Source organism: Idiotropiscis lumnitzeri, chromosome 5 (genome assembly GCF_059441095.1).
Source record: "Idiotropiscis lumnitzeri isolate Australia: NSW breed Sydney's pygmy pipehorse chromosome 5, RoL_Ilum_1.0, whole genome shotgun sequence".
Classification (NCBI taxonomy): Eukaryota; Metazoa; Chordata; class Actinopteri; order Syngnathiformes; family Syngnathidae; genus Idiotropiscis; species Idiotropiscis lumnitzeri.
The window spans coordinates 10,561,373-10,578,587 of NC_142395.1; the positions used below are offsets into that span (position 1 = coordinate 10,561,373).

General features: G+C 41.6%; 1 protein-coding gene across 1 annotated transcript; it reads right to left on the reverse strand.

The window, feature by feature from the left end:
- Positions 1-3: 3 nt before the first annotated feature.
- On the reverse strand, positions 4-15,277 carry LOC148336889 (paired amphipathic helix protein Sin3a-like). The gene is made up of 21 exons (XM_088295786.1): positions 15,053-15,277; positions 12,493-12,703; positions 11,495-11,674; positions 11,290-11,396; positions 10,833-11,151; positions 10,466-10,717; positions 10,235-10,387; positions 9,860-10,015; positions 9,644-9,730; positions 9,446-9,564; positions 9,033-9,258; positions 8,822-8,938; positions 7,759-7,997; positions 7,481-7,664; positions 6,810-7,398; positions 6,544-6,713; positions 5,312-5,485; positions 5,154-5,240; positions 4,889-4,983; positions 2,626-2,833; positions 4-2,412 (listed from the first exon to the last, which is right to left on the reverse strand). The coding sequence occupies exons 2-21, from the start codon at positions 12,679-12,681 to the stop codon at positions 2,197-2,199; spliced, it is 3,867 nt and encodes a 1,288-aa protein (XP_088151912.1). The 5' UTR covers positions 12,682-12,703; positions 15,053-15,277; the 3' UTR covers positions 4-2,196.
- Positions 15,278-17,215: the final 1,938 nt, after the last annotated feature.

The following is a 17,215-nucleotide window of genomic DNA, read 5'->3' on the forward strand; positions in this document are numbered from 1 at the left end:
TTTCTGTCTATAAAGGATAGTTTAATAGCAAACACCTGACTAACACGTACATGTACATTAAGAGACGAGAGGAGACACAGTAAAAGGAGATACAAACAATGAATTTGTGTACAATCAGCTTCTCGGAACCACGTGGCGTTCCAACCACAGTAAACAGTGAATACAAAAATAAAAACCAAACTGCAAGATTGTCTGTGTAGCTGGTTCAGTAATCATCACTAAAAATGTTGTCAATTTTTGCTTCGGTGTCGAACTTAGAGGCGAAACAGCAAGTTCACATAGACTGAATAAAAAGACAATGTTTTTTGGTCCTCACTGTCTGACACAAAATCAGACTGAACTTTTACTGTTCTAGGTCAATTAGGATTCGACAAATTATTTCTATTTGCTAAATGTCACAATAATGATGGGAAGGATGTTCAATACTTTCTTCAAAACATTTGAAACACACTTGCTTCTTGGTGTAACATCATGGGAAAGTCAAAAGAAAAGAATTGTGGACTTGCGCAAGTCTGGTTAATTCTTGACTGCAATTTCCAGAAGCCTGAAGGTTCAATTTGTTCATTAGTTCAAACCATTGTGCACAAGTATATGGAACATGCTTTGGTCCGAAATGGACATATCACTCAAAAACAAAAGCAAAAAGACTGTCAAGATGCTGGCTCAAGCTGGTAAGAGTGGGAGACACTAGAGATGGCATCATGAGGGAAGAACATCATGTGCAATTATTGAAGCACAATCTCAAGAAATCAGCCAGTAAGTTAATGCACAGGTGCAAATGAGTCTTCTAAAATGGACAATGACCCTAAACATACTGCCAAACTGGGCCCAGTTACACCGGTTCTGTGGGGAGGAATGAGCCGAAATTCCTGCCAACTATTGTGACAATCCTGTGGAAGAATATTTAAAGGTTTGACCCTGGTCACGCAGTTTAAAGGTAATGGTACTAAATTCTAATATATATAAACTTTGAAGAAAGTAATGAATCATTAACTAAAAACCATCCTTCTCTCATTATTCTGGCATTCAGCAACTAATTTGAAAACTAGTAATTCACCTACAACCATAAACCTTAGTCTGTTCATACATATAACGTGAGGTCAAACAAAGCATGCGTCTTTTTACACAGAGTACATAAACTTCAGTTTTCGCCCGTATTTGCTAAGATGTGGCACATAAATTGGAGTCATGGGCTGAATTCCACAGCCTCATGTATAATTATTAATAAAAACCTACTGCTCTCATTTTATCCTAAGACGGCTGCAATCTCAATCAATATTTGCACTTTAGGATGTGTTTTAGAGGCGGAGAGACAATATTTTACAACCATTTAACATTCACAGTGGGGTACAAGTATTGCTGACTGGCTTCGCTGACCCAAATACTGTACATGGCTGACATTCACGGATAGAACTACTATATACACCTGTCAGAGGAGGCATCGATACGGAACATGGGGTGAATACACACATTCGTAAGCAGGTTTTACAGAACCAATCTGTCACACAAGTATGGATCGTCATGACAAATGTAAATACAAAGAGCGAGCCGTTGATGGTTCATTTCAGTCTTGAAAACGGCACTTTCCAAAACAGAAGCACACTGTACACACGAGCACAAAACGCTGCTTGGCTACAGTCGATTTAAAACCACAAGTCGCGGCGATGCCAAAGACGGTTTAAAGGTGTAGACGGTTCAGTCTTGAAGGGCATATAAAATTAATAAGAGTAAGACCACCAACACAGAGGTCCCTAACCCAACCCCCACACAAACTGAAGTAATTAAAAAAAACAAAAACAAAAAAAAAAACTTAGCATTTTGCTGCATGTAGCTAAATACAGTCACTGTGTCGTACAGTGCGCTACGTATCAAGGATGACATTTAATGGACAACATTTACAAAAAGTGGTCCTTACTGAATGAACGTAGTAGAGATGTTGACTCCAAAGTACAAGAGTACACCTTTACTAGCAAGGGAAACATTCACAAGCTGTCCACTTTTACAGCCGGAAGCAAGAGTTCTGTTTTGTTTTGTTTTTAAACAGATTTTCTAGCATGGAAACATTAGATTTACCCACATTGAGTGTCAAAAAGAGCGGCTCAAAGTTGGCAAAAGAATAGGCAGGGTGAACAATGAAGTTCCATAGGATGTCCCCAGACAGTCCTACCGTGTGGTCGCTGACTGGATCATTGGCGACTATGTTCTGTACTTGACTCTGTACTTGTTAACAGTGAGATAATGCAAAACCTCGGGATTGCACGTTGTACTGCAGGGCACCAGGCCTTCTTGTCTGTCACCCATCAACCACCTGCGGCAGTCGGCAGCCATGTCGCTTGTCACGTGTTCCTTGGCCCAGGTGTCCAACCGATCCTGAAATCGTCTGTGCAGGCGTCTGTGCACGCGCTTGTGGGACTGCAAGACACAGCCCCCGCCAAAAAAGACTTCAAGTACAAACATTTGAAACAGTGTCGCATTTACATAATTGTCACACAAAAGACTCGTATTGTATTCCAAGGTTGCAGCTGAGCTGTGATCCAAATGAGGAAAATAAATGGATGAAAGGTAAGGTTTCTCTTTCAACAGCAGAGCAACACATAAGGAACAAACAGTGTGTGAGGAACTCACCTGATGCGCACGTGTAAGTGCAGTGTGCCTGTACATGAAGTCCTCCGACTTGCAGACATACACCATCTTGTAGGAATTGAGCTTGAACATGCACTCCATCTTCAATTTGCTCATGTCACCTTGCAACTCATCCGAGGGGCCCGAGGTCATCCTCTCCTGTTGTAGCTGTTCCCATCCTCTCTGGCACTTCCTTATTCTTCTCAGGTTCCTGAAAGCCAAAACAGCGGTTGTCAGGAGCATGACTGGCTAACTCAAAACAAAGTCTGAATTTTCAACATATCAAAAGCGCATCATTCTTACAGGTTAGGTTCAAAGAGTTATTTTTATTGAGCTGAGCATGTCACATGCTATTTCACAGCCTTATACACACTGACAAGAGCTCTCTAGTCAAATTTGAGAAGACTGTCCCTTTCAAGAAGAATGTTTACACCCATGCATTGCAACTCACCGAGGAACAGAATTAGATAGGAGGTCAAATCATTCGGGATATGGGGGATCTATAAGAGCAGCAGAGGCAGCAGTCGTAATCTTTCCGATACAGTGAAACTGACTGGAGCACAGTCACAGGGGAAAACCACACGCGGAAATATGTCATTTTAGTGTTCATTGAGCCCAAATACTGTGCAGATAAGAAAATAATCACCCCACCGGAACGAAAGTTTGAAATGTGTACTTACCACAGAGAGTATGGGTGAGCGAGGACTGAGTGCATGAGGCATATTTTTGCATTCAGGGCTCCACTTAAAAAGACAAGACACAGTCTTTACGGGCCAATTTCAGGTAAAACGGTCAGAAACAAACACTAGAGAATTTCTGCCTTGTTGGATACCAATCCCAAATTATGAACGGAGAATACTTGAGATGTTCACATACTGTCACCAACAATGCAGTGTTATGATTATGAGATGAGAACCAACCAAACATAATTGAAAAAGAAACTGGATCTGTGCTGCCACTGAGTTTTTTTGTTTTTTTTTTGTGGGTGAAGACGGGCAGAGTTTTAAACTCCTGTGCTGCTGACCTCTCATAGATTTAGTGGGGGGGCGGGGTGAGGGATAAAATGTAGGTGAGCCCAATGATAAATCATAAATCGGAGAAAATAATTTGTGCAATGGGTTGAAACAAGGAAAGACAGGCACACAAAGTGGTCTGTTTCTTGAACACCTTCTGAAATGTATATGGTTATGGACAGCCGTCTCAAAAGACAAAAAACACTCAGAGTGCCAGACTTTACAAGACAGGCAGGCTTTCATGTGTGGAACATGACGACAGACCAGAAATGAACACGCCCTTGTGCTAATATGTCTAAAAAGAAATAGACCAACATATGAGCATACAATTTAGATGATCATTTTATTGACAAACCCTATTCCTCTTTACAAGTGATGCAGAAAATGTGCTTGACCAGAGTTCTTTTTTTTAAAAAAAAAAAAGAAGAGAAAAAAAACTTGAGCACAAATCTCTCAAATGATGATTAAAACCTCACCCACAACAACAACAGGGAGTGCACGTTCCCAGTCCTTACAAACGGAACACTGAATTGAAACAAAGGGACGTGTGAACATTTACATTTGTAAACAGAGATTAAGTCACGTACAAGACTCTTGCTTTGAATACAGTTGCAAAGAGGGCATGGTAAATTCAAGATATTTTTCACAAAGTCCTGATACAGAGCTTTCGTTGTTCAATAGGCAAACTCCAAATAAATTGTAGACAAATTAAATAACATGACATTAAATCTGACCCATATGTTTTCCACTAAGTTTGCATCTTCACTGTCTTGACGTCACACACTGAAAATCAGCACTTCAATTCAACACATAATGAAACGCATTCATCAAACCAAAAGTCTGCTAAAGTGGGAATTCCAAACCATGTCAAAGCCAACCCCTTTTTTTTTAAAAAAATCTTTTAACTTATAAATAAAAACCCGTTAAAAAGAAGAAAGTGAATGATTGAATACATAAATTCCCTTGTTAAAAGAATGACCATGTATGTAAAGTGCAATCTTCCGTGTGAGGCAGAGGTCTGAAACTGAACAAGCTTTCATTGCAACTGTGGCATCATTATGGTCACATGATCTTACACTCTCTGTCTAACCTTGTTGTCTGTACTTTAACACGCACCAAAAACCACATGACACACTTTTTTTCGACGTGCTACTGCTCTTGTTTGTGAGGAGTTGTTTGGCACATCAACAGCAGAGGATCAGGACGGAAGTTGAAAGAGAGCAGACAAGAGGGAGACATGGCTGGGGCCTCACCTGGGCAGGAACACCGGTTTCTGGGCCAAATGCTCGCGCAGCTCTGCAGAGGTCGAATCGGAGTTCAGGTATCTGCCCACATAGTCCGACCACCTCTGTTGAGTACAAGGCAGAGGAAATTTTGTTTAAAATAAAGTTTAAGGGCAATTTTCAAACTTTGACTACCTGGACTATTAACAAGAAACTAAACGTGTGGCCTTTGAATTCATCTATACTAAAATGCGAAATAAGTAAGAGACTTTCGCCAGATTATTTGAGTACTTACCTCAGTAGGCTCGTCAGAGTTCTCCTCTTCTGTGTCCAGCAGCTCCATGGCCACACAAACAGAGTCTTGGTTCTTCATAAACATCAACTGGACAAAACAGTCAAAGATGAGAGTTGTGTGTGCATCAAAGGGTGCGGACCGACTTGGGTTTTCAATACCTTGAAGCAGTTCTCTTCAGACATGAGCTGCTCTGATTTGCGCTGGTAGGTGCCCTCTGCTGTGGCACGGGAAGCCTGAGTGGGCAGGGGACCACCCGTGGCCTTATTGGCAACTTCGCTCAGGTACAAGTCCATCACACGGGCACATGCATCATCGGTGACGAGATGTTGGAGCTGTGGAAGACATTCACTTTGCAGTAAGAAGGGGCACTTGATGACATTTCCTTGATCAACTATGGGGCAGATTAACTTTCCGTTGCGCAGCTGCAGCGAACGTCTTCATGGATTCTTAGCTGACCATGTTGTCCCTCAGACCGCAAACTAAATGAGAGTGATTTAACAGCGCCTTTGTTGGGTGCAGACCAGTCACGCCATCCATTTTGTCTCAATTGTTTCAAGATCAATTCATCAACTATCTTTTTGTGGTTGAAGAACAATGACCGATGGTGAGTGTTAAGTCAGGGTCTGACAATAAAGAGGTGGTCAAGTCAAAAATATTCTTCACAATAATATGCTCAATAATATTGACTGTACAACTCAATTTATGGCAATGCCTGTGGAATAACCGCACAAAAATGAATGCTTTGCAAGTGCACAAATTGATGTGAATGCTTTCAAGATTAATTAACACAAATATTGAAGTATTTCTTTCGCACTTTCATTGCAACAATGTGCAGTACAAAATAATTTTGTTCAGAAGTCTCACAATTTTTTAGTGACCATTTTGAAGGTTGGGCATTATAGAAACAAATGATCAAAAATACCACTCACCGTTTGCTATATTAGCTTTAACAAGCCCGGTGACATGTATTCTGACAAGTGTTACCCCAGAAACGACTCAATGCTGTCTATGATGAATAAAGTTCTCGTTAACACACAGTTGTTGTCCACGCATATTGGATATAATAATCTGCCACAGAAGCTTCATTTGGCATCACTGCCCCTGTTTCTCGCTGCCATTTGGTGGTTGCGCTGGCGCGGGTATCAATCTATTAAGGCTAGCGACAATCGGGTTCTCAGAAGCTAGCAACAAGAGGGTAATCCCGATTCATGTCCCATTCCAGTCAAGCGTGTCGAGATCGTGTTTATTTCTTGTCATCACATCAACGTTATGTGGCCAAAATCATCGGTGACTTACTGGCCGTGTCGGGCTAGCATTGATGTCAAACCTTTCAATTATTACGTCTTTAATATATTAGTAAGTTGAGCCTATAAAAATGGACAATACTGACCTGCCGGACAATGCTCTGGATGAGTTTGTCCATTGTGAAGGCAATGTAGGCATGGATAGTAAACATTTCCCTCAAGGAATCCTCATACTGAGCCGGTTCCATGTTACCATCCAAAAGGTTCCGCACCATTTCCAAAAAGACAGAATAGTAATCCTCTACTTCAACATCCACTGGAACAAGAAAAAGAAAGGTAAGCAGTGGAGATGATTTTTTTCTTTCATAACATTAACGTAGAATTGAGTGCAATTTCAGTACAATACACTTACTTGGCTCCCTCATTTTAAGCTGGAAGGCTGTATTTTCATTCTTTTCTTTTTGAAGGCCAAACATTTCTTTTTCCCATTCCCTCTCACGAGCATCCTCCTCAATCTGCTTTTCAGCCTGCCCATAGATTCGCAGTAGACGAGAGCAGAGGATGTGATGAAGGCGCAAGAAGATGTACCAGTAGTTGTTCACAAAGAACAAGTTATACGCCTCATCTGTGGCACGCAACTTCTGAGCGGCCGTGTTGCTGAAGAGGAGCTTGGACTTTGCCGGGTTGCTGCCTGGCAGGCCATTTTGTTTTTTGGAGCCGTCTGGCTCTACATCCATATCCTCCACTTCTTCTTCCTCCTCCTCCTCCTCTTCCACATCGGAGAGCTCACCTCGCCGGGCGAAAAGTAGATCAGGGATGAAGTGGTATATTATCTGCTTAATCTTGTACTTGTCATCTTTCTGGATGCCCACTTGTCTCTTGACATGGTGAATAATGAGAGCGGCGGCGTCTTCTAAGATCTGACTATCTTCATAGGCCAGGTTCATATGTGGGCCGCTAGGAGGGGGGATGGCAGGGTCTTCTGAGGCACGCTCCTGCCGCTACAGGACACAACCACGAGGTTATTTAGTACATTGTCATGTAAATGTTCACATTCATTTTATGCTCTAACCAACGTCTCACCTCATCATACAGCATTTCAATTTCAGTGAGCAGGGTCTTTGAGCGAAACACTTTGGTGTCATTCTGTTTGAAGTTGATGCCTTGGTGGTCGAGTGACTTGAGATAATACTTTTCATTCTGCTCCCGCCAAATTTTGTTGAAGCCTCGCTGAGCTTCTCTCCACTCTTCCTCTTTGATCTTTAACCTGAACCCCCAGATGAAAATGCAAAGTCTGAGTTCCAGCTCAAAATAAATACATTAAACGTATATAATGCTTTAAAAGAATGCATGTTATTAACCTTTTTAGCACTATGGGCACACACACAGTTGGGTTCTTCTTAAGACCGTCAATGATGTCGTGGGCTCTGTCTCCGTATATCCTCTGAATAGCTTTGCGGTGAATGACCTCTGAGGAGCCCCCCAAAGTGTTGTCCAGCTTGAAGCGCAGCTGCTCCTCCGCAGACATTCGCGAAAGCCTCTGTTGGACTGACTCGAGTGCGCGAATCGTGGCAAGATTGGTCTCCAGCACAACGTCAAGCTGATGGGATGCAATTACAATAAATTAAGCAGCTTGGGAATGGATAGATGAATAAAGACTGCAAACAGTGAGAAAATGGGTGGCCATTCGAAGTTGCATCAAAGCTGTAAATGAAAAGTTGGGAAGATCACTAAAAAAATATTACAGCAACTAATAATTGAAAATGAGGATAAGTGGTTTGGATAATGGATGGTTACCACACCAAAAGCAATAGATATATAGTCCATAGATAATGATGTACAGGTGTGAGTGTGTTTATATCAGGGGTTCTCGAACTTTGTGGTTCTAGAGACCACTGAGAAATAATCCAAATAAAATAGGACTAACTAGTGTTGCCCTAATTGCCGTGGGAATTTAGCATTTCATGTTTCAACCTAGATATTCATGCTATGTTTAATAGATAGGAACTTAAACAACGTATCCTACTGCTGGCTACGAACGCTGCATACATGCAGGGATGATGACATGTTCATCTGATGATGCGTTTTTGGACACACCACGCTCCATCTGTAGGTATGCACTTTAAAGGAAAACTAATTATATGAGAATTTTTATATAATTCACAAACTGTCTGGAGAGCCCAGTTCGAGAACTTCTGGTTTTGTGCTCTGCTAATTAAAAGACAAAGTAGTCGTGATTCTTGGCTGCAGCATCTCAAACTGGAACAGTCTTGCGATATATTATCAAGAGAAGTGTGACAAACAGATGTGTCTGGTGTTTTGGAAGGAAGTAAAATGTGATCGCATGTACCATGGATTGAAAGCGTCAGAGAAAAGTGGTGGGAATAATTTCATTTTGCGGAGTGAGAAAAATGGGCCTCTTACCTCAAAACGCTCATCTTCACACCTGTAAATGTGCTCTTCATACTGAGTCTTCTTGGAGCTTACAAAAGTCGAATCCTCCGACCATGATGGAAACGACACCCATGTGTCATTCAAAACCTGAAACAGGACATTCATGCACTTACTTTAACCTTCACTCTAAAAAGATCAAAATCCAAAAGGAGCAGAGATGCAGAAACAACTTTTGACTCACCTCTCGACATAGTGGCGTCCTTCCTGTGCATTTAGGCTGCTGGTAGCTCTTAGGGAGTGCTCTGTAGCTGGAGCCTAGCCTCTTGCAGGACGCATAGTCAATCTCCATGGCGATGCCCTCTGTTGCCCGTTCCTTGGGTAAACTCTCCGCATGGCTCGACTCCCCATGGCTGGACTCTCGATAGCCCAGGAAGTTTTTAAACCATGTGAAAAGTTCTGGGAATTTTCTGTCAAATGTGATATAATGTATGTAGTATACACCATTAATAGAAAGAATACAACTCCAAATATATATTGAGTTATGAGTCCACATCAAATTTTGGTGTATGGCATCATTCCATCCAAGATAAGCGTGTTCAACAGGGCTGACCATGACACTTAATGAAATCAATCAGATGATCAATGCAAACTCACCCAAGAAATGGGATGACTAACTGAACCAATTCAGCACGTGAAATCACTTCCTGGTTGAATATGTGTAAACAGCGCAGGAAGCTTTCATATGCCTCAGAGCTCCTGAGGGCTTTTTTGACCTGTTTTAACAATGATAGTCAAAAATATAAATTACTTTATGCTAACTTGAAAAAAAAAACATTTTCTAACAATATTCACCTTATCAAAAAACATGGTTTCAGTGCTGTTGGTATGCTTTCCAACTTCACTCAAGCCGTGCTCCTTCCCGACTATTTTGGGTTTCTTCTGCAAAACAAACAAATGAATGAAAATAATTTAAATGATGTTGTAATTATAATAATGGTCACGTTGACAGTGCATATAACAGAGCAAGGCCATCTTAAGAAGTAGGAGCAACGGTAAGTCTTTATTTACCTTGAGAAGGGGTGAAACTCCCACAGCTCCGGGTCTTTTGACAGGCAGCCCATTGTGGCTTAATTTCTGTTTATTATTTGGTAAGGGTCGTTTTACCGTCCCCCCGTGATCATTACGCACAGACTCTGCCCTGTCAGGTGCAGTTTTCCCAAGCAGCTGAGCAGAGTAAGCAACATGAATTTCTCATTAAACAGAAGTCACAAACAGTTCACAGGACACAACTTGTTTGGGGGAAAAAGAGAAACCAATTGTACATCCAGAAAAGGAACATTTTAGAAACATCCTTGATACCAAAACCAACTACTGCTTAAGGTACTAGCTATAAACTTCTAGTCAATGTGGATTGCTAAAATTAGGAGATGATCAATTACTCACCATTGAGCTGTTAGCGTCAGGCAGAAACTGTCCAAATTCTGACAGCAGGTCTTCCTGGTTCTTGAAGAGTCGTGCCACTTGAGTGTAGACTTCCTGCTCAGTCAGAGCTGGAGTGTAATTGCCTCCTGCCTCTTTGGCATTCCGCTGCTCCTTCTGCAGTAAATGGACATTTATTAATATATTGACAAAACATACAATGATATTCATACAAAGGTTTGAGTGGTTCCTGACCTGGTATGTGTGCAGGATTTCAAGGAAGGCTTTGTAGATGTCTGGCTGACCCTGGAAGCGATTCTTGATCTTGTTCACATAGTTTATCGCGTGGTTGAATTCCACTGGCTGATTGTTCTGTGGAGGCGGCCCACCAGACGGTGTGCTGCTCACAGGTGTGTGGGACTGAACTGAAGGTGAGCGCGGGGAGGCGTAAGATGGGATGGATGGATTTGTCTGGCTGGTGGGCGTGTGGGCTGGAGACTGCATGGCCTTTTGGAATGAACACATATGCTGAACAGACAACTACGCGCAATTGTTTTAAATGACTAAATATTCATTCCTAAAACATGAATCTAATAAGAGAATAAACAGAACCAGCTCATACCTTGTTGACTTTATTTGTTGCAGGCTGGTTGGAGATAGGTTGGGTGACAGTCGCTGTGTGTGGGCTGGCCTGTGGCACCGTCTGGTGCTGATGCTGGTTTACAGGCTGACTGGGTGTTCCACTCACGGGGATGTTTTGAACAGATATACCCTGAGGCGTGATGTAATGAATCTGGCCCGGCGTGGTCACGTTGACTAGATCGTTAGTTTGAACCTCAATTTTATATCCAGGTGGCAAGAAAGTATTGAAGCCCATAATGAGGTCTGGGTGGCCCTTGAAGAGTTGGGAGACACGACTGATAACACCTGGTGTGTCTATGCTGTAATAGAAAAACAATCTTTTTAAATTTTATTTTTTTTAAACAGATGGCTCATTATGTTCTTTTTTCTGCATGTTAAATAAAGATAGAAATATATGCATGCATTTTAACCCCATTTTGTATTTTATTAGAGATTACCTCTGTGACTTGAATTCTTTCATAATATCCAGGAAATCATTATAAACTTGAGGCTGATTGCCAAACTGAAGCTTCACTTGGTCGAGGTACGACAAGGCATCTTCAACCTAAAACATAAGATTGACAAATCAGTGCATAGTATATAACTTTCATACACATTCACCATTTTCAGATTCAGTCCTTCTCTCGTTTAAGTTTTTCTTACCTTCAGGCGCTGAAACTGCTGCTGTCCTTGTGCTGAAGTCATGGGCGCAGTTGGATGCACGTGACCTTGGACCACTGGGGAGGCCTGGGATTGGACCGCTATGCTGTGTGCATGGGTGCCAACATGTTGTGCAGAACTGTTAAGTCCATGTCCACTTGTGCTCTGAGGCATCGTCGGCACCTTTTAAGAAAGACAGTTTAGAGCTTTAGAGCTTTGTCCGAGCAGTAGTTCAACCAGCAAGAACTTGATCTTGAAGACCTCTGAGACTCATAGGGACTGGGACTGATTGGGTGGAACAGTAAGAAGGTTTCTGATTTGAATCTGTGTTGGTTTAAGCCTCTCTTTATGGTGTTTGTTGTCTCTCCTGGGCTTGTGCAGGAACTGGCTTTGTCACACAGCCCAAAACAGGCATGTTAGGTTAATTTAAGACCCGTTGTTGTACAGTGGTCTATTTTCCTTGAAAATATTCAAAAGATATTTTAAGTTTTATTTTTATTCTAGGGCAAAATAGTGCATAATAGTCCAATATTGTGTGGGAATTGTACTTCATCTGGTATAAAGTGCTCATTTGTAAGCACAACCAGCAGGAACTATTCTTATTATTTGAAGTGTCTGCCAGTATAATTGAAATTTCCCCGGACATGGAATCGTCTCTAACCAACAAAGAAAATATTCAAAGAAAGGATTGCTCATGCTCTCCACTCGTACTTTTTATTATGTGAATGAGCGAAATGTTAACAAAAAGGTCCATCAGCATAGCAACCCCGTTCCATAATGCTTGTTAGAGTGAGCTTGCCAGTAGCTAATGCAGTGGATGTACTTTGACATGGACATTTGCTCCATGTGATTATAAAGCAACAGGTAGTGGCCCTCAAAATATGGCTGCTTATAACATTGTCCTTGTCAATCATTGAAATCAAAAGAACAGGGCGATGCCCAGTGCTCACATACATAAAGTGTGGAAAATGGTGCTAATGGAGCCCGCTGGAGCAACATACCTGGTAACCCTGGGGTAGAGAATACTGGATGCCAGATGATGGCTGCATATTGTCTGTGGTTGTCTCTATCACAGCCGTCGTCGGGGCTAGAGCCCTGTGCTGGAAGCTTTCTGCAATGCCCTGGACTGGGGTGCGATGCGGTTGCTGGGGAGCAAATATTGGTTCCTGGTCCTCCACATGCCTCTTCATTGTTTAAACATACTCAAAGGGGCTACAGGAAAACAAAACAGACGAAAGGAGATGTTGAACACACATTTGTAAGAAACGAAACGTACTTTATGGAGAAAACAGATTATTTTTTAAATAAAAACAAAAAAAGCTGATTAGGAGTAATACTCGAAATAAAAGACAAGCTTCCCTAATAAGGATGAGTTGATAAGCAGATGAGAACGGTTGGAAAGACAGCCGAATGGTATCACTCTATCACTATGTTCTCTTGAATATGGGTTCCAACTAAAAATATAAAAATCTGCTCTATTAGTATGTAACAATTCTCATTCTTTAGATGAAAATACACACAAACTTTATAAAGTGTAGTTCTGTTTGTAACTGATGGAGCATTTCTGCAAATGATCAACAATAGCTACTATGTGAATGTCTGTCATGGTAAGAGATATACTTTGCGCCCTTCATGTAACTAAAGAATCCAACAAAATGTTACCAGCAGAGCTTTGTACGTAGTCTAACTCAGGGTTTTACAACCTTCATTATGACAAGTAACGTATTTCAAATAGTAAAATAATCTCCTGACATACTAATAAAATAAAACGTCACAACAGGGACCAAATCCTCCATGAACAGCTAAAAAAGTGAGTAACTGAGAACCGACCCCCTCAAAACAAAGGTTTATAATTGCCTATATTTGTTTATTCTCTGCCAGCCATTTTAGGGCATTCGTTTACTTTCAAGAACCAAAGGATATTTTGGTCAATGATTATTACAAATAAACCAAATTCATCAAATGAATAAATGCAATCTCCTTTCATGAGGAAAAAAGGGTTTGATTCTGCAGATGTCCGTTCTCTTATTATCAGCAGAAGAAAAAATGGTATGTTGCATAAAATGCATCCGTTTTTATTCGTGGACTCACAGAGATCGGTGCTGATCTCATATCTAAAATGAAGCATCGCTGTCAACCACTCGTGGTTGCGTATCATTTAAAGGTGTTTCCGTGTTTGAAATTTACAGTGGAGGAGCTTTAGATACTGCCCCACTTATCACCGTTGAAAAAAAAACCACAATTGACGAATATTAAACCCACTTATGGGTCTGTTTGACACCCCTGTTATAGATAAAGATGCATCATTTGTAGCAAACAATTTTCTGACCAATTTCGTGAAACTGGATCATGGGACATTAATGCTTGAAAATCGCAAGTCTAGTTCTACATCACTGCAAGGAACGAGTACGGCATTTTTTGAAGAGCATTATCGCATTTTTTAAAATAAGAATTTTCATAGCTTTAATGCAACAGCTTTGGAAAAAATGTCATTTGTTGACGCTCCCTGGGCGGGCAGGCAGGCGAGCAGACGTCACAGCTTTGGTTCGGGAGGGAGAGGACGCGAAGCGAGCACAGTGCCGCCTTGTCGACTCGCTGCTCTGCACCAAATTGGGACAACACGTTCGCGGAACGCGCGGCGTTGAGGAGCAGGGATCGTGTCAGATTCATATCCAGTAGCTCGTATCGTCGCCCAATGGCTAAATGAATTCGCTGAAGAGTTCGAAACGACGAAGGTGGCTGTCTAACGATACAAAAAGCTCCGATTTGCTGCCGTGTCTTTCTCTCTTTCGTTGGCTCGCTGTTGCTGTATGAGGCCGTTCCTCTTCCCCTCCCCCTCCCAGCGAACGCCGACTTGAACTCATCCGTTGTCGTCCGTCGAGCTGACCGCTTTCGCTTGTGTGATGGCTGACGTTGGCATTCCCCCGAAATGAAGTTCTGTGGCGAGCAAATGAGCCTTCATCGCTCTTATGAGCTGGCGGTTTAGGCGGTAACACTCGACAGCAAGGACAGATGTCGGTGTGTTTTGTGACTTGTTATCGCCTCTGTAAATGGCAAAGTAAAACAGACGAGTCGAATGTGTTGGCTAACTAACGTTACCCCAGCGCTAGCTTTCACGTTACGAGTACAACGTTAAGTTTGGTCAGGAATTTTCAGTACAACCGCGTTGTCAAGTAAAAGGCTTCCACGCCGATATAAACGCTTGTCTGGCGAAACTCTGCAGGGCACGCTGTGAACTAAACGGAAATAAAACGTAACTGCGTCTTGCCAAGTCCACCTTTTGGCGTTAGCCTGACAGCGAAATCATGCTCAGAAGAAACAGTCTTGCCTTCGTTAGCTTTACTCAAAGTAACTTACAAAGCCGAATTCTCCTCAACACAAACTTCACATTTGAAACAACCGGAAGACACCAATACATGAAAACACTGCCATCAAACAATCGACGAGTGCTCAAACTCTGCCTGTTTGACAAGGTTATGTAGCCGCTAGTGTGCTACGTTAGCACAACAACCACCCGCACCAATGCAAGCTACGGTCAGCTAACTAGCTACTTTAGCTTACCTCGCTGGGCTCCCTCCAGCTACAACGCTGCCACACCAGTGAGAAAGAATCCTTCCAGCAAACGTTACAGGTGCATTAAGATGGCTGTGAAAAGACGTACGCTTTTGACAGCTTGTCCACGACGAAAGCCAAAAATGAAATAGTCGGCGCCGCTAACAACAGGGTATGTATGAAGCGGCGTTCGTTGAACATAAGGGGCGTGTCTGTCATGGAGGAAGTCTCCTCCCAGCCTTCGCTCTCATTGGCTACTTGAAAAGATGAAAACAAATACACTGACGCGAGAGCCTGGTTAACTGGGAGCGTGGTGATACAACTCTCAACTGATTGTACTGCTGTAGTACAGTACTGTAATCGGGGGCATTTCTAGCCACCTTGGGGCCCTAGGCAAGAGTGACCATGGGGCCCTTCCCGGCTCCAATACACCAAGATCGTCATTCAATCCAGAAATCTTTTCACATAAGTGTACAATCATGTAAGAAATCTTTAAATACAATACAAGATAACAAATGCAACTGAAGTACGCAACGTTCAAGACAAAAATAAAAAAGTAAAAAATATATAATTAAAATAGCTTGTGGTCTTTTGTTTCTGCTCACCTGAGGCTGATTTTATTCAATGGATTTATTATGAAGCACATTTCCATCCATTATCCATCCATTATCTGTACCGCTTCTCCTCACATGGGTCGCTAGGGTGCTGGAGCCTCTCCCAGCTGTCTTCGGGCAGTAGGCGGGGGACACCCTGAACTGGATGCCAGCCAATCGCACGGCACACAATCACACCTTGGGGCAATTTAGAGTGTCCAATCAACCTACCACGCATGTTTTTGGAATGTGGGAGGAAACCCACTCAGGCACAGGGAGAACATGCAAACACAATAGAGGAAGGCCTGAGCTGGACTCGAATCCTATACCTCCGAACTGTGAGGCAGACATTCTCACCAGTCGCCCACCTTTCCACCACCCAAATATCCACAATTCATAAACAAGGAATAAAACAAAACAATTGTTTGAAATTTGTGTTACTGCATTAAATCATACCATATCATGATAGATTAAAAAATAAAACAAATCACTGTGATCTTTATGTAAAAAAAATAAAACAAACAAAAAAAACCTAAACAGTTCCTACCTTCATATGCAGAGGTAAATTGTTGTTGTGACTGCAAGAACCTCAACAAAAAAAAAATCTGTATTGGAAAAAACAATGGGAGAAACACAATATATTTCATCAGCTGGTTTTATGTTCATGCTAAAAAAAATGTAAATGGTATAATACTGTTGTTACACACTAAACATTAATTAATTTGATTAATGTGACTTTGAAATTTCAAGGTGCAATATGATATTGCCCTCTTCCAAATGCAAATTAGTTACTGGTTAGCTTACTCTGTTTAAATAAGATAGGCGAAGCAGGTGCAGAGACTAATACTAGCAGACGACAGACTATGACAAAGTAGCAAAACAACTTTTTTAAATAAATAAAAAAAAAAATAATGTCAGATCATAAACTTCTGCATTTTCTCAGCTGTTGTCTTTGTTCCTTTTTTCATTTTTATTTTTGTCTTAACACACTAGGCAGTGACAGCTAGTAGGGGCCCTGTGCGCTTCTTTCTCTCCAATGCATCAATGTTGCGTGTCAAAATGTTCAGTCATTTTGTCATTGGCAAAAAGTCCTGAGGGCCCCCTCCAGTTTGGCAATTGCCTAGTATGCCTAACCTATTGTGACGTCTCTGACTGTAATACGGCCTAGAATTAATACATTAATTTTAAGAACCCCTCTATTTTGCTAAAGATGGTCGACTCAATTCACAATTCGATCCACCTTCAACAACAATAATAAACACATTTTTCAAATATTAATCCAATGACCGAATCATTCTCAATCAATTTTATTAGCTTAGTAACTGTGTTTGGCGGAATAAAACAAGGGGCCCTTTGATCATAAGCGAGATCCTTTGTTTAACTTAATTTAAACTTAAACCTAATTTAATTATTATTCACGGTGCGGCGAATGGCACAGTTATTCAAAGTTTACAACATTTTAGGGAACGTCTACAAGGATGTAATTACATTATTTCACTGAGTATTAGGCCCGGCACTAGAGTCGGCAGCAATATGTCAGCCTTTGGAATGCTGGCATGAGAGTGTGGGATGGATCTTT